The 19,779-nt window shown below is 43.8% G+C and overlaps 1 protein-coding gene across 1 annotated transcript in view; it reads left to right on the top strand.

Moving 5' to 3' along the window:
• Positions 1-18,920, top strand: part of LOC115464423 (vomeronasal type-2 receptor 26-like) — a 39,802-nt gene extending 20,882 nt beyond the window's left edge. The window contains exons 4-6 of the mRNA XM_030194806.1: positions 6,541-6,768; positions 9,295-9,421; positions 18,025-18,920. Coding sequence (XP_030050666.1) covers positions 6,541-6,768; positions 9,295-9,421; positions 18,025-18,920 — 1,251 coding nt within the window. The remainder of the gene's footprint in view (positions 1-6,540; positions 6,769-9,294; positions 9,422-18,024) is intronic.
• Positions 18,921-19,779: the final 859 nt, after the last annotated feature.

Below are 19,779 nucleotides of genomic sequence, written 5' to 3'. Positions count from 1 at the left end.
TGTTTGGAAAATGCTTTGTTCAGAGAGGAAAAAGAAAAGTTGATAAACTGAAAGTGTGAGTGAGCTGTAGAGTTACCATTCCCTCCATTCATTTTGTAAAGAATGGAATGGAGGCCACCAATCTATAGTTAGAAACCAGTTGTCTAGATTGGTTGGGGTCTTTTGGTATAGGTGTAATGATGATTTTGGCCAAATTCTTTCCAGGTTCTATTTGTAGGGTTGCCTTCTTTGGGAGACGTGGAGGGGCATAACTGAATGGAGTGCCTAAGTTTTCATGAGGGCGTCCTCGCAGGATGGCCCCATAAAGGTGCGGGGCAACCCGTATTATCAAAACAAGATGGACATCCATCTTTCGTTTCGATAATACGATCAGTGATGCCCAAATCATGAAATTTAGGTCGCCCTTAGAGATGGTCATTCTTAGGTCGTTTTTGAGATGGACGTCCCCAGTTTTTGGCGATAATGGAAACCGAGGACGGCCAGCTCAAAAACGACCAAATCCAAGCCATTTGGTCATGGGAGGAGCCAGCATTCGTAGTGCACTGGTCCCCCTCACATGCCAGGACACCCACCGGGTACCCTAGGGGGCACTGCAGTGGACTTCAAAAATTGCTCCCAGGTGCATAGCTCCCTTACCTTGTGTGCTGAGCCCCCCAACCCCCCCAAACCCATTCCCCACAGCTGTACACCACTACCATAGCCCTTAGAAATGAAGGGGGGCACTTACATGTGGGTACAGTGGGTTTCAGGTGGGTTTTGGAGAGCTCACAATTAACACCACAAGTGTAACAGGTGGGGGGGATGGGCCTGGGTCCGCCTGCCTGAAGTACACTGTACCCACTACAACTGCTCCAGGTACCTGTATACTGCTGCGATGAACCTGAGTATGGCATTTGTGGCTGTCAAAAAAGTATTTTAAAACTTTTTTTTATGGTGGGAGGGGGTTAGTAACCACTGTTGGAGTAAGGGGAGGTGATCTCCAATTCCCTCCAGTGGTCATCTGGTCAGTTGGGGCACCTTTTTGATGCTTGGTCGTGAAAAAAAATGGACCAAGTAAAGTCGGCCAAGTGCTCATCAGGGACACCCTTCCTTTTTCCATTATTGGCCGAGGACACCCATCTCCTAATCACGCCCCAGTCCCACCTTCGCTACACTGCTGACATGCCCCCGTGAACTTTGGTCGTCCCTGTAATGGAAAAGGGTGCCCAAAATTGGCTTTTGATTATGCCGATTTGGGCAACCTTGCGAGAAGGACGCCCATCTCCCGATTTGTGTCGGAAGATGGGCGCCCTTCTCTTTCGAAAATTCACCTGAGAGACATGAGTCAAAATTTTTGTCAGTGGTAGGAAAGAAACCAGTTCTAAGCTTATTAACTTTGTCCTTGATTGGTTTGCTGAGGGAGGTTATCACTTATCTTTGGTTGCTGTCTTGGGTCCTGACATGGTCCATGTTTCACATGCCGCATTTTCAAGGTACCCAATTGTGATCAGTTTTTTTAGTGTCTGTATAGGTCCCTGCAATCATAAAACATACTTTAAAAAAATAGAACCATATACTTCTCAGCATCATGATAAATTGTTTCATTATATAGCTTATAGTGGAAAAGGGGAAGGGGAAACACACTTCACAATGAACTATTCACTAACAAGTGATTAACACCATTCTTAACCGGAAGTGAGCTCAACCTTATTTAAACTTAGCAGCAACAGGGCCAGGCTAACCCGGTACTTTGTAACTGGAAAGAAGCCAGCTAATACTGGGAGAGAGTAGATATAAATATGTAAAAATACAAAATCAATCATAAAAATGTCTACCACTCGGCCTCCCGATTTAAACCCTTAGGCTCCATGGTTTCCCAATTAAAGATTCACTTCTGTTCTAGTCTTCAAGGAAGTCTAGCAAAGTTCCCACCATGGAGTTGACTGGGGCTTCCACTACAATGATATCTATTCATAGTTATAAAGAAAGTGTACAAATGGGCATTGCACACTCATAGAGATTGTTATTGCAACCATCTAAGCACATTTCTGTGCGCAGACCAGTGTGTGTGCTACCTTATTCAGATAAAGCATTTAAAATCAAGCAGATCAAGCACCCACGGGAGGTGGTGGAGATGAAAATGGTAACAGAATTCAAAAATGTGTGGGATAAACAAAAGGAATCCTGTTTAGAAGGCATGGATCCACAGAAGCTTAGGGGAGATTGGGTGGCAACACTGGTAATTGGGAAGCAAAGTCAGTGCTGGGTAGAATTCTACAGTCTGTGCCCTGATCGTGGCTAAATAGATTTGGATGGGCTGAGTGGAGCTTTTCAGGGGCTTTGACGTTAACTTCAGAAATTTTAAAACAAGGACAGTGCTGGGCAGACTTCTATGGTCTATGGCCTGAAAATGGTAAGGACAAATCAAGATCATGTATAGATATTGTAAAGGGGTCCGCTTCCTCCGTTCTGGGTTGGGGCGGTCAGCCCTGTTAGGCTCACAGGTTTCCAGCAAAGAACCAGACTGCCATATGGACTTAAGACCAAAGTGCTTTATTCTCAATTCAGTTCCACTCTCAAAACTGAAATGCAGTTCACAAACAGGGTTCAGGCCGGGGTCCAAACTCCAGCCAACATTCAGTTCCTTAACTGACAGTTCAGGCCCACTTCCTTTGTACTACCTCCCCTCTCCCTCAGAAGGGCTCAGTCAAAGTTCAGCCTGTTGTTCTATACATCCCAATAATTCAACCCTACTTAATGCCCTTGTCCTCTTCACAGCACCCAGGAGGACCCTGTTCCAAACAGGGCTGGCAGCATTCCTCCTACTTCACAGCACCACACCCCTGTGGCCTCTCACACTGCCTTCATGTGCTGATCAGGGCTACATTTACATTCTCCCACTCCATGGCAGCTTACTCTTCTCCCCCCAGGGAAGCTCCAGTGGCAGGCCCTTCCTGTCCTCCATCTACTCCATGGCAGCTTCTCTCTCACTCAGTTTCCTCTCCCTCCTGGTAGCTGGGAGCCACCCAGAAATCTCTCCCCCTCTCACAGCTGGAGGGCATTATATACCGGATTGGCAGCTAAGGGACTGAGCTTCACCTCTTCTTCTCCCCCTCTAGTGGGAAAGGGAGCAACTGTCTCCCCTAGCACTGAGCCACGCTCTCCCTGCTGGGGTTGGAAATCCATTCCACCTTTTTGGGGCTACCCTCCTCTCTCTCCTGCTTGCAAGGGCTTATGGGAACCGTAGTTCAGGGATTAGCTGCTTCTCTGTGGGGCCCCGAGTGCTAGCTTTGTCACAATATGAAGTATCACATACCATATAAAATGAGTTTATCTTGTTGGGCAGACTGGGTGGACTGCAATCATCTACTATGTTATGTTACATTCAGGCTCATTTTCGAAAGAGAAGGATGCCCATCTTTCGACACAAATCGGAAGATGGGCATCCTCACAGGGTCGTCCAAATTGGTATAATTGAAAGCTGATTTTGGATATCCCCAACTGCTTTCTGTCGAAGGGACGGCCAAAGTTCATGGGGGCGTATCGGAGGCGTAGCGAAGGTGGGACTTGGGCTTGCCTAACACTTGGATGTCCTCGACCCATAATGGAAAAAAAAGGGCGTCACTGATGAGCATTTGGACAAATTTACCTGGTCCTGTTTTTCTTACGACCAAGCCACAAAAAGGTGCCCGAACTGATCAGATGACCACTGGAGGGAATCAGGGATGACCTCCCCTTACTCCCCCAGTGGTCACTAACCCCCTCCCACCCTCAAAAAAATCTTTAAAAATATTTTTTGTCAGCTTCTATGCCAGCCTCAAATGTCATACTCAGATCCTTGACAGCAGTATGCAGATCCCTGGAGCAGTTTTAGTAGGTGCAGTGTACTTTAGGCAGGCGGTCCCAGGCCCATCCCTCCTCCTACCTGTTACACTTGTGGTGGTAAATGTGAGTCCTCCAAAACCCACCAGAAACCCACTGTACCCACATCTAGGTGCCCTCCTTCACCCATAAGGACTATGGTAGTGGTGTACGGTTGTGGGTAGTGGGTTTTAGGGGGCCGACCACACAAGGTAAGGGAGCTATGTTCCTGGGAGCAATTTCTAAAGTCCACTGCAGTGCCCACTAGGGTGCCCGGTGGGTGTCCTGGCATGTCAGGGGGGACCAATGCACTACAAATGGTGGCTCCTCCCACGACCAAAGGGATTGCATTTGATGGGCGTCCTTGTTTTCCATTGTCGCCGAAAATCAGAAACGACCAAGTCTAGGGACAACCTAAATTTCAAGATTTGGACGTCCCCGACCATATTATCGAAATGAAAGATGGATGTCCATCTTGTTTCGATAATACGGGTTTACTTGCCACGCCATCAGAACATTTTGCGAGGACGTCTTCAACAAAACTTGGGCGTCCCTTTCAATTATGCCTCTCCACGTTTTCATTAAATGCCATTGGCATATGTTGCAACAGCATCCTGTTTTTCAAGACATCCAAGGTTTGCTTTTGCATGAAGCCGAAATTTACAAGAAAGACTTACTAGATCTCAATTTGTTATGCCAGATGAAGTGTCTCCAGTTACTACGAGGCCATTCTGAATGTGGGTATTGTAATATGTGTCCATACACCATACAGACTCAAACAATCATGCACCTAAATAAGCAGTGTATCATGCGTTTAACGACTTATCCAGATTTCTCTACCCCGTGTGTTGTTTAGCTGAATGCCCGCCCGAGTCAGAAGTTGTATATTAGGCATACCACCTGGGTGATTCATACCAGGATTATTGAACATCTTAGCCGTATCCGCAGTGGGGTGACCAAAGTGCCTTTGGTTCAACACTGGATATCCAGTAAACACACACTGGAAGATTTAAAATTCATTGTAGTGTAAAAAACTGTTCTCAATTGGGTAACTTGAAACAACAGCATGTGAAAATGGGCCATGTCGGGAGCCAAGACGGCAGCCAAAGATAAGTGAATATGAATTAAACGAAAGGAATATTTATATTAAGTTTGAAGGTGTTAAGCACGATTGGGATAAAAATATTTAAAACTGGCCTATTATTTTGAACAGAAATTAACATTTCAACCTTTCATAATGGACCACGTCAATCATTTTCTTCACAAATATACCAAATCATAATGATTGCATGACTTCTGTCCTAATTCTCTCTTGAAAACAGCTTCTAAGGTTTTAATTGATCACCTATATTCAAGTCTAACTTTAATGTTATTTCGGGGTATATTCTTTACTTGCAATGGTAGCATAATCTTAACTTCAATCCTGAAAAATAGTCAAATTATTATTAGCATTTTTTCCAACTACAGATCAGTGGCCTCAATACCTCTATTAGTGAAAGTTTCGGAGGGGCTAATCACTCATCAGTTTAATGGAATATTGTCAGCAACATTCAATTATACATAAACGTCAATTGAGTTTCAGGCCCTTGTATAGTACTGAAACCATTCTTAGTACATTAGTAGCCAATCTTAGACAAGAATTAAGCATAGGCAACAATTAAGCTTAGGCAACAAAGTTTTAATTCTCCATTTTGAATCAGCGCCGGGTGAAACACAGTCTACAGATGCACTGGGCAGGAAAGAGGGGGCTCTTTCCTGTCCCGAAGAGGTCACTAGACCACCAGGGCACCACACTAAGGTAAAGGAGGGGAGGGGAGGATATGACGCCTGCCATCCTGTCCGTTTATCTGCATATCCGGACAAACGGGCAGGATGGCAAAACCTGCCCAGTTGCCCAGCCGTGTCCTCAGAAAGAGGACATGTCCGGGTAAAATTGGAAGTATGGTAACCCTAGTCCTTCAGGCCAGAGGTCTGGCCAAGTCAACTAAGAAGAAACCAGACAGATGATTGTGCAGACCTGGGCTGTCACATAGTTATGAGTTTAGAGACATGGTAGAGGACAAAGAATTCTTTAAGGGATCCTTTTACGAAGCTGTGGAAAAAGGGGGCCTGCACTGGTGTCGGTGCACGTTTTTGATGTAGCAGGTAAAAGGCAGGTTTTTGTTTTTCTCAAGAAATGGCTGCGTGGCATGCTGCTGCGCGGGCATTTCAGAGGGGAGCATATGTGAATTGCATGGCTGTACTGGCAAGGTATGCAGAAAATGTTGCACCTTAAGCATTGCAGATGGTAGCATTGTAACTTCTTTTGGATAGGGACCTGTGTATATATGAAAAAATGATATATATTATTGGAAACCTGTATAGAAAATATATAACAATTTTGTATAACTTGTTGTTCATCTTTATCCCACATTTCTTAGCTTGTTTCAAGGTTGCTGAAAACAGCTTGTTTCATAGAAAACAGTTTTTGCTTGGATCAAGCTACATTTTATGAAGAGATCTGGATAATTCCTAAGCTTCTGGATGAAGCTTGAATTCTCCAGAGACATCAGACAAATCTTTGTGTTATGTGCAGTGTATGATAATAATAATAATAATAATAATTTATTATTATTATTAAAATAGATTTCGCTTATATTTATTTAAACTTCTAAATTGGCAGTTACATTCACTATCAAAAATTTATACCTATTTCTTTAGCTTCATCGTTATCTGAAGAATATCCATTTTAAGAACATTCTGGATGAAGAGATGTTTTTCGATGAGAATGGAGACTTAGCCATTGGCTACAGTATTATAAATGCATTCTCTTTACCCGATGAGAGCATCGAATATAAAACTGTGGGAAGTTATAACCCCTATGCTCCCCCAGGAAAGGACTTTATCATCAGTGAGAAGGCAATCGTGTGGGAGAGTGCATTCACGCAGGTCAGATTGAAGAATTATTAGAGCATGATGAAAAAGCACTGAGCCGTGTGGGAATCATATATGATGTTAGCGGATGCTCTGTGATTGCATTCCAAAAATTCTACCCCATACTAAAATTACAGAGCTGAAGGCAGGCACATAGGTTTCAAACTGATAAAGTAGGGAATATTTATGTTAAGTGAAAGTTGAAAAATAAGAATTCTTTTAAGAACAGCAGGAGGGCTCTGAGAAACTGGAATAGACAAAGGAAGGCCAAGTTTAAAACGCTGTAGTCCAAACCCTATGAAAATTGTCTTGGATGAAAGGATAAGGGGCCCTTTTACAAAGGTGCTTTGAAAATGGCCTGCATTAGTGTAGATGCATGTTTTGGGCGCATGCAGAATCATTTTTTAGCGCACCTGTAAAAACTGCCTTTTATTTAATTTTTGCCAAAAATGGACATGCGGCAAAATAAAAATTGTTGTGCGTCCATTTGGGGTCTGAGACCTTACCGCCAGCCATCCAGCGGTAAGGTCTCATGGAGTAACTGGGCGGTAATGGTCTATGTGCATAAAATGCTGATTTCAATTTTCCTTTACACCGAAACAATGGTTGTGCACTCAGGTGCATTAGGTAAACAAGGGAACTTTAAATCAAAAAGAAGGCCGCAATACCCTATTTGCATCCTCTTCCTCATAACCAGTGGAAAAGTTTAAGGTTAATTAAGAGAACATATATTTTTGTAAGCTTTTAATTCAAACTATTAATTTTAAAAGTAACCTGTAGAATAATGAGGCTTATTATACAACTCACTCCCAGTTCAAGCTGGGAATTCAGGAGGTTAAAAAGGATGAAATGGCCCATCGGTGGACAGAAATGGAAACCTGCATAGTAACAATTACAGCTCACAGTAACATAGGGCCCCTTGCTGCGGCAAAAGGGGGTTGGTGCTGGCATCTGTGCGTGTTTTTTCACGTGTGCCAAGGCCTCCCTTTTACCACAGCAGGTAAAAGGGAAGTCTCTCTTTCCTGCAGGAAATGGCCATGCAGCAAGTAAAGCACTTATCGTGCAGCTATTTCGGAGGGGAGCCTTTACTGCCACCCATTGAGGTGGCAATAAGGGCTCCCATGCTAACCTGGAGGTAACCGGGCAGCGCACGGCACTGCCCGATCATTGCTAGGTACACTCCAGCACTACAAAAATAAATATATTTTTGTAGCGCCAGATATGACGGTGCACTAGGGGTGGGAAGTACCACTGGGCTGTTACTGTATCCCAGCGGTACTTCCTGTTTAGCGCGTGGTAAACCCGCGTTGGGCTTACCACCACTTAGTAAAAGGGGCCCATAGTAAAATAGTAAATGACAGCAGATAAAGACCTGAATGGTCCATGTAGTCTGCCCAACAGTCAAACTCATGATCAAGTCATTATTAAACCCACAATGAATGTGATATAAAATACTTGATCATTGTCTCTCGTTGACATTCCTGAGACATAGACCGTAGAAGTCCCCCCAGCCCTGTCCTTAGGTTCCAAGTACTGAAGTTGCCAAAGCCTGCTCTAGCCTATCCAAATGCATCTTGTCATTTGTGGGATGCAGACCCAGTGGCGTAGGAAGGGTGGGGTGGTGGGGGCAGTCCGCCCTGGGTGCATGCTGCTGGAGGGTACAGAGAGCAGCCGTGCGCCTGTCGGTTCTGCTGGTTTCCTGCTCCCTCTGCCCCGGAACAGGTTACTTCCTGTTCCGGGGCAGAGGGAGCAGGGAGCCAGTGGAGCTAACAGGCGCGCGGCTGCTCTCTGCACCCTCCAGCAGCCAAGAATGCACCCGGGGGGAGCTGATGCGCCGGTGAGGAGGGGTGTCATTGTGCCAGGGGAGAGGGGTGTCATTGCACCGGGGGGGGGGGGGGGGGCGTCGTGCTGCACCCTGGGGGGACGGACGCCGCTGCACCCGGGGGGGGGGGGGAGGGTGTGCAGCGGCAATCCGCCCCGGGTGGCAGCCGCCCTTCCTACGCCACTGTGCAAACTGTAAAAGTCTGCCTGTCACTGTCCTCATGTTCCAAATTACCCTCTAGCCCATCCTAAACCAGATTGCCTTATACAGGACCCAGACTGTACAAGTTTGCCCAGTACCAGCCTTAGTTTTTCATAGCTGGAATCACCATATAAAGCACCACTTGACATGTAAACAAACATGCAACCATTTAAGTTTTGTTTTTTTATACCATTCATGTTCTAATTAGAGATCCCCTGTGTTTATCCCGTGCCTTTTTGAATTTCACCACAGTTTTTTTTTCCTACCACCTCCCTCGGGAGGCCATTCCAGGCATCAACCACCCTCTCTGTGAAAAAGAATTTCCTAGCATTACTCCTAAGTCTACCACCCCACAATCTCAATTCATGTCCTCTAGTTTTACTGTATTCCCTTCTCTGGAAAATATTTGTTTCTATATTAACACCTTTCAAGTATTTAACTGTCTGTATCATATTTCTCCTTTCCCTCTTCTCTTCAGTGTTATATGTCACATTATCCAGATTTTTTTCAATATTTAGGCACCTCTACAGGCCAAATGCAGTCAAACTTGCCCTCCAGGCTTCAGGAAATTGATCAGCAAAGAAAAGCCCACCTGCTGCTACAGCTGTATTCTTTGTCCAGAGGGAGAGATCTCCAATCAGACTGGTGGGTAATATCAGACAATATCTAGCACCTTACGCATGGTTGTGGGTTATTGATTGCAGTTCCAGCTCTTTGAAACTCAGACGTGTGCAAAAATTATGCAGAAAGCCAAATCTACATGAACCGTGGCCTGTCACAGTGGCGTAGCCAAGGGTGGGCTCGGGTGGGCTCAGGCTCACCCAGTATCAGCACACCTATGATGTGGCTGGCATGGATCCCCAAGTCCCACCAGCCGAAAACTCTCAACAACTGGCCCTCCTTGCATACCTTTTAATTAGCAGATCTTTGCCTGCAGTGAGCAGCGATTGATACATACTACTTGCACTGGCCCCATAACCTTCCCTCTGATGTATTCCCGCCTATGTGGAAACAGGAAGTTACATCAGAGGGAAGGCTGTGGGGCCAACATGAGCAGCGTGTATTAGTTGCTGCTCGCTGCCAGTGAAAAGCTGCTATTTAAAAGGTATGCAGGGTAGGGGGGATGTTTGAGAGACCATATGGCATGCAGGCGAGAGAGGGAGAGACCAAATCACTTGTGGGATAAGGCGGAATTCTTCTGCCCACCCATCTTTGGCCCAGGCCCATCCAAAATTGGGTGTCTGGCTACGTCTAGGGTTACCATATGGCTCCAGAAAAAGGAGGACGGATTGAGCCAGCCGGGTTTTACTTCCATTGCTTAAAGCAATGGAAGTAAAACCCGGCTGGCTCAATCCGACCTCCTTTTTCTGGAGCCATATGGTAACCCTAGCTACGCCCCTGACCTGTCATCCTCCTAGTTGGGATAAGTGTCTTTCTTTCTTTGAGTACTGAGGAAAATGATCTTAGATCAGTGGTTCTAAATCCAGTCCTTGGGAAAACCCAATCAGCTTTTCAACATATCCAGAATGAATGTGCATAAGATTGTTTTGTATGTACTGTCTCAAATCTGTCTTATGCATACTTATGTAAGCCACATTGAGCCTGCAAATTGGTGGGAAAATGTGGGATACAAATGCTACAAATAATAATAATAATAATAATAATAATAATAATAATAATAATAATAATATTGTGGATATCAGACAGGGCTAAGAAGGTACTTCCTGGTGTAACTGGCTGCTCCTACATTTAGGCACATCAACGTGAGTTTAATCTAGTTTTCTATAATGCAATTGGGGCGCCCAGATGCTGTTCTAGAATATACTTCCCACATAGTATTGAGGTACCTAATTGGAGTCACCCTATGATGAAATTGTCACTTAGCCCTCAATGTCTTCCTTTGATGCAGCTGTCTGCTTGCTTTTTTTTTCTAGAAGGCTCTGTTATTCCCACATACAAAACCAGAAAAACCGAGTAAATACCTCCTCTTTCCATAGGCAGTCGGTGACTCTGGGGAGGCAAAAGTAGAGCGAGGGTGGGGTGGGGCTAGGGCGGAGCAAGAGAGGGTGTGGTGTGCAAAGTTAAATTCCTTCCTGTGTCAGGAGTAAAGGGATAGTGGGGGCACTTTTTAACACAGCTACCCCGCCCCCCCTCCCCACTTCTGTTACCAATAGTATTATACACACTGAACACACCAAAATAATACAACATATTAAACAAAACAATATTTGCAGCATTCTTGAAATATATGCAGGTACTTTAACACTTGGCTCCCAGTCAATCCTAGCTCCCCAGTCCAGCATCTTCCGGCTGGCCATGTGACCAGTGATGTTCAGCAGCACTGTAGCAGAAATCCTGTGGTTACTGGCAACCATAAATTATTTGCCTTTTTCCAGTCATATGGTTTCTCTCTTCACTCTGCCCAGTCATGTGGCATCTCTTCTTTCTTTTCCCATCATACATCTCCTCTCTTCCCCTCCCCCAGTCATGCAGCATCTCTTCTCTCCCCCTTCTTCAAGAATCTCCTGTTTTTCTGTCCATCTGCTATATGGCATCTCCCCTCTATCTATCTTCTCTCTGTCTCTCCCCCTTCCCTATCCGAGTCATCCAGAGTCTCCTCTCTCTCTCCACCTGCCATGTAGCATCTCCCCTCTCTCTCTGTCTCCTCTGCCTCCCAGCCATCCAGATCTCCTCTGTCCCTCTCACTTTTGTCCCCACCCAACATTGTCCCTCTGTCTCACGCATTCTGTACCATGCAACACTGCCTCTCTCTTTCTTCCTCCCATTCAAAATTGCCCTTCTGTCTCTCAGGCCCCATTGCTTCTCTTTCTTCCCCATCTAACATCACCCTTATATCTCTCTTTCCCCAGCATCCAGCATTGCACCATCTCTCTCTCCACCCCCCTCCAGCCAGCATTGCCTGCTTCTCTCTTTCCTCCCATCACTCACTATGCAGCATCAACCCATCTCTTATCCCTTCAGCCCTTCAGCCCATAATTGATCCATCTCTTTCTCTCCCTCTGTTCCCCCCCCCCTTTCACTCACTTGTTCGCTATACCTACTCATTTGGACTCTAGTCTTGCTTGTGCCCAAGAAGCAACCAGTTCAGCCAAGTCATAGGTCTTGCATTCCTATATTGTTTTAAAGTTGGAAACAAGAATATTAACTATTGAGAAGATAATTGAAACGAATAATGAGAGTAGAAAATCTCTTCAACAAACTCAGTCCAACTTGATCAAGGAAAATATGTTGTTACATTATAAAAATGAAAAAAACTAAGGGCTAAAACTCTAAGGTTGATTAATTTTCCTAAAGTCATATCTATTGCGCCTTTAATAACTTTTAAGAAATATCTATCAGATGTATTGAAGATCCTGGAGCAGGCCTATCCACCAGTCTCTAAGATATACTATATTCCACCATATAAAAAGGAAAAAAAAGAAAATATTAATCAAGCTGAACAAGGAGCAGAAGTCTCATTTGATATGTTGAATCTTACACAAATAATTTAAGACGATGAGAAGGGTACTATACCAGCAACTCTAATAGTGACTTTTGTATTGGAATCAGATCGCGATTGGATTTTGAGACAATTTTTTTGTCATAGGGATGAACTTTTTATGAACTATAAGATTAGAATATTTCCTGATATTGCAAGAGCAACTCAAAAGAGGTGTCAAATGTTGCTAAAACTTCACCCTCGGGTTAGTCAGTTGGGTGGTTTATTTTGGCTTAATTTCCCCTGTAAATGTGTACTGAAAGTTAATTCAGCTAAATATATGTTCTATGATCCTACTCATTTGAGTTCTTTTATAAATTTGAGGGTTGCTTCTAACCTACAGCCGGCTGTAATGTTAACATCTACTCCGTAATATTTATTGAAAGCACTTAAGTTCTTCTTATTATTTCCTTGCTGTATCAGTGGAGAACATATTTCTTGGAATTGTACCTTGTTTTTTCTTTCTCCAATGTTGTGGACTTGAGATTAGAGGGGGGAATAACACATATCCTATAATTTGAATATTGTATAATTTGAATTTATGTTTCCTAACCCCTCTATTTTTCCAAATCAAGATTTTCTTGAAAAGTTGTCAATATTTACAAAAATAAAATAAAATAAATAAAAAAATAATGAGTGGAGTGGAACGGGTAGATGTGAAGCGTCTGTTTACGCTTTCCAAAAATACTAGGACTAGGGGGCATGCGATGAAGGTACACTGTAGTAAATTTAAAACAAATCAGAGAAAATATTTCTTCATTTAACGTGTAATTAAACTCTGGAATTCGTTGGCAGAGAATGTGGTAAAGGCAGTTAGCTTAGCGGAGTTTAAAAAAGGTTTGGACAGCTTCCTAAAGAAAAAGTCCATACACCATTATTAAATGGGCTAGGGAAGAATCCACTATTTCTGGGATTAGCAGTATAGAATGTTTTTACTTTTTTGGAATCTTGCCAGGTATTTGTGTCCTGGATTGGCCACTGTTGGAAACAGGATGCTGGGCTTGATGGATCTTTGGTCTTTCCCAGTATGGCAATAGTTATGTACTTATACCACCATATCTGATCCAGGGGACACATATAGGCACCTCAAAATCCTGACTACATCCTTCAAACAGAAAGGCTATAACCCCAAAATAATCTACAAGAATATTGCCTAGGGAAAATCTGCTACAGTACAAGGAAAAGAAATCCATGGACAGAATCCCCCTTGTAATGACTTACAAACCAGAGCTGGAAAAACTGAGGAAATCATAAGAGATCTGCAGCCACTACTCCAGGAGGATGAATTACTGAAAGAGATATTCCCATCCCCACCAGTGTTGGCCTTCCGACAGCCACCCAATTTAAAACACAAGTTAGTGAGAAGCAAGCTCTCAACAGAGACCCAAAAAGAAGAGAATGGCACACACCCTTGCTATATATCCAGCTGCAAACTATGCCAAAACATTTCACAGGACCCACAGTCATTCACAAAGGAAAAATATTCAACATAAAGGAATCCTTCACATGCTCATCTTCCAATGTAGTATATTTATTTATTTGTTACATTTTTATCCCACATTTTCCCACCTATTTGCAGGCTCAATGTGGCTTACAATGTACCGTAGAGGCGTTCGCCAACTCCGGTAGAGAAAAAAATACAAAGAGTTGTTGTGGTCGAATAAGGTTCATGTGTTATAAACATAAGGGAGAGTTGTGAAGAGGAAGAGTTATGCAGAGTCTGTTACAAGCTTTGGTTTCGTTGTGTTGCAAGGTTTAGGCACTTAAGTTGGATCAATAGGGTATGCCTTTTTGAACAGGTTGGTTTTTAGTGATTTCCGGAAGTTTAGGTGGTTGTGCATTGTTTTTATGCCTTTTGGTAGTGAGTTCCACAGTTGTGTGCTTGTGTAAAAGAAGCTGGAAGCATATGTTGATTTGTATTTGAGTCCTTTGCAGCTTGGGTAATGGAGATTTAGGTATGTTCGTGTTGATCCGAAAGTGTTTCTTGTTGGTACGTCTATGAGGTCTGTCATGTATCCCGGGGCTACAATGCAATGCATTCTTTGATTGGTAACCAGTGTAGTTTCTCTCGGAGGGTTTTGGCGCTTTTGAATTGCGTTTTTCCAAATATAAGTCTAGCTGCTGTGTTTTGAGCGGTCTGAAGTTTCTTTATGAGTTGTTCTTTGCATCCCGCGTAGATTCCATTGCAGTAGTCTGTATGACTTAGTACCATTGATTATTTCAAGCTGCGAACGGTTTCCCTCTGGAAGAATGGCTTCACGCGTTTGAGTTTCCACATTGAGTGGAACATTTTCTTAGTTGTAGAGTTGACTTGGCTCTCAAGTGTGAGGTTACAGTCGATAGTAACGCCGAGGATTTTCAGGCTGTCTGAGATAGAGAGGGTGTAGTCTGGGGTGTTTCTGTTCGTGGGTTTGTACGTGTTGTATTGGGATGAGAGGATGAGACAGTGTGTTTTTTCTGTGTTGAGTTTTAGTTGAAATGCATTTGCCCATGAGTTCATGATGTTTAGGCTGAGCTTGATTTCATTGGTGATTTCTGTTAGGTCATGTTTGTAAGGTATGTATATTGTGACATTGTCTGCATAGATGAATGGGTTGAGGCCTTGGTTGGATAAGGACTTGGCTAGTGGTGTCATCATTAGGTTGAAGAGGATTGGGGTTAGTGGTGATCCTTGAGGTACTCCGCAGTCGGCTTTCCATGGTGAAGATATGTTTGAGTTTGATTTCACTTGGTATGTTCTAGTGGTTAGGAAACCTTTGATTCAGCTAAGTATGTTTCCACCAATACCGAAGTAGTCTAGGAGTCTTAATAGTATATTATGGTTTACCATGTCAAATGCGCTAGACATGTCGAATTGAAGGAAGAGTATGCTTTTACCTGTTGCTACTTCCTGCTTGAATTTGGCCAGGACTGTGATGAGTACTGTTTCCGTACTATGGAGGGGGCGAAATCCTGATTGTGATTCATGTAAGATTGAAAATTTGTTTATATAATCACCGAGTTGTTTGGTTACAAGGCTTTCCATTAGTTTGACTGCTAGTCGGATAGATGCTACTGGGGGGTAGTTGGTGAGTTCATTTGTCTTTTTCTTGGTGTCTTTGGGAATTGGGGTGAGTAGGATGTTGCCATTTTCCTTAGGGAAGAGGCCTTGTTGGAGTAGGTAGTTTAGGTGGGACGTAAGGTCTGCTATGAAGCGGTCGGGGGCAGATTCCATTAGGTAGCTGGGGCAAGTGTCCAATTTGCAGTGAGTGTTGGAGAACTTATGAATCACATAGGTAACTGTTTCGGTGGTGAGGGGAGCGAAGTTTGACCAGATTCGGTCCGCTGGGTATTCACCAGGGTAAAAAATGTGGCAAAGAGTGCTATATTGGAGAAACAAGCCAGATGCTCAAGAAGAGATTTACACAGAGATCATATGAAAAGTGCCAGTGCCAACCAGGATGCTATCTCTGTGGGACAGCACTTTACAAAACCAGAACACTGTACCAATGATTTTATGGTGAGAATACTGAAAGGAAACTTTAAAACAATACAGGAACACAAGACTTTTGAAGTCAAAATAATTAAATATTTTGACACCCACCAGACAGGACTTAACACTGCTTTGTCACCCTTTGATCACCATGCATATCTCCCTGTCCCTCATCCTCTCAGCCCTCCCTGTCTCTCACCTAACCCACCCCTCCCTCATCCTTTCAGACTGTCACTGAAATACTTTGATGTTTCACTTATATATGCTGTTACTTATCAAAATTTGCTTAGTTCTGATCTGACAAAGAAGGGCTACCTTCAAAAGCTAATCAAAAAATGTATTGTTAGTCCAATAAAAAAGGTATCATCTTATTTTCTTTTCTATGTTTTATTTTATTCTATTTCTATTGATTACCTTTAAAACTGGACTAACACAACTACCACATCTCTCTACTTAAGCGTATTCTGGAAAGTGGTGCACATAAATTTTAATGCATGGATCTCAAAAAGGGGCATGGCCATGGGAGGAGCAATGGCAGGTCATGGACATTTCTAGAAATTACATGCATTGTTACAAAATATGGCAAGGGCATTTACACCAGATTTTAGTTGGCGTGAATGGTCACACCTAAATTTAGTCACGGGTCCAGGTGGTACACATGTTCTATAAACTTCACCTAACATTTAGGGACCCTTTTACAAAGGCGCATAAGGGCCTATGTACATCCAACATTTGCCAAATTGGCATTGCTGCCCAGCTACCATGTACCCCGGGCAGTAATTCCAAAATTGGCACACACCAAAAACACATGGTAGAAAATATTTTCTATTTTGTACTGAAGGGCACCTACCCGATGGTAAACAGCAGTTGGCGCATGCTGCATGTTTACCCAGGGCCACCGAGAAGGGGGGCAGGGGGGACAAAATTCCCCAGGCCTCCAAAGGGGGGCCCAGTGCTGCAGTCCCACCCGTCCTCCGTTGTCTACCGTCTGCCACCGGGCCCCCTACATTGAAATCACAGTGCCTCCCAGCTCCGTGTGAAAGCGCTGCAGTTAGCAGTAGATCGCCTCCCTTCGGGTCTCCTTCCCTCTCTGTGTCCCGCCCTCATCTGATGTAACTTCCGCCAGGGTGGGACACAGGGAGGGAAGGAGGGTCAAAGGGAGGCGATCTGCTGCTGCCTGCAGCGCTTTCACAGGGAGGTCAGAGGTGCTGTGATTTCAATGCAGGGGGCCCGGCCCGGTGGCGGACGGAGGGGGGAGCGGTGACCTCGGGGAGGGGATGGTGGCGGCGGGTGCGGGGCCCCGGGGGCGGCCTTGCCCCGGGCCCAGCCCAGTCTCTCAGCGGCCCTGTGCTTACCACTCGGGTTGCATGTGAGACCTTAACACTGTTAATGGGTTGTGGTAAGGTCTGAGGCCGAATATGGACATGGGCTGGTTTCCATTTTGCTGCACATCCATTTTCCAGCCCATTAAAAAAAATTTTTTTTTCCAAACAGGGTACAATAAGGGTCCAGTGTGTGCCAAAAAACACGTGCCCACACTGCTGCAGACCAGTTTTTAGTGCGTCTTTTTGAAAGGACCCCTTATAGAATAGTGCTGAGTGTGATTTTTCTGCACTGATTTTTTCGGCAGCATATATAGAATCTACTACTACTACTACTACTTAACATTTCTAGAATGCTACTAGGGTTACGCAGCGCTGTACAGTTTAACAAAGAAGGACAGTCCCTGCTCGAAGGAGCTTACAATCTAAAGGATGAAATATCAAGTTGGGGCAGTCTAGATTTCATGAATAGAGGTGTAGTGGTTAGGTGCCGAAGGCGACATTGAAGAGGTGGGCTTTGAGCAAGGATTTGAAGATGGGCAGGGAGGGGGCCTGGCGTATGGGCTCAGGGAGTTTATTCTCAAAGACAGGGCATACATTCTTTGAATATTTTGCCATTATACTCCTAACTTTGACTGAAAATAGGACACAAATTTTATTTTTGTTTATGTTTATTAGTTCTTGAAAAATGCCTTTCAGGGTCTTCAAAAGAAAGTAGTTTACATAAAAAACAGAGGGGGAAAGGAATGCCAAGTTATTAACTGGAAAGAGAAGAGAAAGGGAAAATGTAGCAAGATCATGACAAAGAAAGAAAGGAAAGCCATAGTTCAAAAAGATAGGCAAGAACTCTGCTTTTTAAAATATCAGACCCAATGTCTCTAAATTTAAGAAAAACTGTGTTTCATTCACTGATGTTTTTTTTATGAGATACTGAGACATTATTCATTACCTTCAGATATGGACAACTGTATGATGTGCGGAGAGGACCAACAACCCAATCAAAAGAGAGATACCTGTATCCCAAAATTGATAACTTTCCTGTCTTATGAAGAGGCTCTTGGCATAACTTTGACTACCAGCAGCATTTTCTTCTCTCTTATCAATGCAATCATTCTGGGAATCTTTATTCATTACCGAGACACACCTATTGTGAGAGCCAATAACCGGGACATCAGCTACATCCTCCTCATCTCCCTTATGATCTGCTTTCTATGCTCATTGATGTTCATTGGTCGTCCTGAGCCCGTGACCTGCATTCTTCGCCATACTACCTTTGGGATGACTTTCTCTATCTCACTCTCTTCTATACTGGCAAAAACCATCACCGTAGTTATGGCCTTTCATGCCACCAAGCCTGGAAGCAAGCTAAGGAAATGGATGGGTTCCAGGGTCTCATACTTTATAATTTTTTCCTGCTCTCTTTTTCAATTTATTCTCTGTCTCATCTGGTTGTTTACTGCTCCTCCATTCCCATATATTAACATGCAATCAGAAACTAGGACAATATTAATTGAATGTAATGAAGGATCAGTGGTTGCATTTTACTGTGTTCTGGGTTTCCTGGGATTTCTGGCAGGTATCAGTTTCATCATCGCCTTCTTATCAAGAAATCTACCTGGCAGTTTCAATGAGGCCAAGTATATCACTTTCAGCATGCTGGTGTTCTGCAGTGTTTGGGTGACTTTTATCCCAACATATCTGAGCACAAGAGGAAAATACATGGTAGCAGTGGAGATATTTGCAATACAAGCTTCCAGTGCTGGACTGCTGGGGTGTATCTTTATCCCCAAGTGTTACATTATTCTACTGAGGCCTGATATGAATAGAAGGAAATATCTAACTAAAAACTGAATGAAAAGAGGACAATATTCAAAAATATTTATCTGGATAACAGTCTCTGCTCTCTAGGTAGTGTAGGCGCATGTACGTGCCGGGCCAGTTTTTACCGCATCTACAAAAAAGGGCTTTTTAAAAATGGGACGGGAAAAGGGCCTGCGGTAAAAATGCAACCAGCATGCGCCCAAAAGTGGCCTGGGCCCTTAACGCCACCCATTGATCTAATGGTAAAGGCTCACGTGCTCCATGTGCGGTGACTGGTTGGCATGTGCCTAGTGCTGATTATTGCCGGAACTGGTGTGCGTAGGAGGAAATAAATAAATAATTAATCCACGCATTATGGCATGTGCCAAATCTGAAATTACCACCAGGAGGGCGCGTTGGCCTGGTGGTAGTCTCATTTGGGTGCACGCTGCTTGCGCGTAGAGCCTACCACAGCTTAGTAAAAAGGCGCCTAGATAAGTGTAGCTGACCAAGATACTTAGAGGCACTATCCAGATATTGCTTCTGAATATCATTACAGGCCACCTTTGCAAATAGAGAGTATTTCTATAAAGGGCACCTGTATTTAGCCACTAGGAAGCTTTTTCAATAAAGGAAAGTAGATACATATTTTTCTTTATAGAATGACGCCCAAATGCTGTATATGATGCCTAGAATTACGTGCATTAAATTGGGCATGCCCCCAATTTAACATGTGTAAATTAACTGAACAAGCCGATCTGCACTAATTGGTGATAACAAACAAGTATCAACACTAATTGGTCCTAATTAGGATTGACATGCAGTATTCTATGACGACCTGCACGTAAATTCTAACGCACATAACTATGTGGGGGCATGGCTAGGGGTGTTCTGGGGGTGTTCTTAAATT

This window comes from Microcaecilia unicolor, chromosome 3 (assembly GCF_901765095.1).
Source record: "Microcaecilia unicolor chromosome 3, aMicUni1.1, whole genome shotgun sequence".
Taxonomy (NCBI): Eukaryota; Metazoa; Chordata; class Amphibia; order Gymnophiona; family Siphonopidae; genus Microcaecilia; species Microcaecilia unicolor.
The sequence above is the reverse complement of the archived record's forward strand: the minus strand, read 5'-3'. Positions and strand labels throughout refer to the sequence as shown.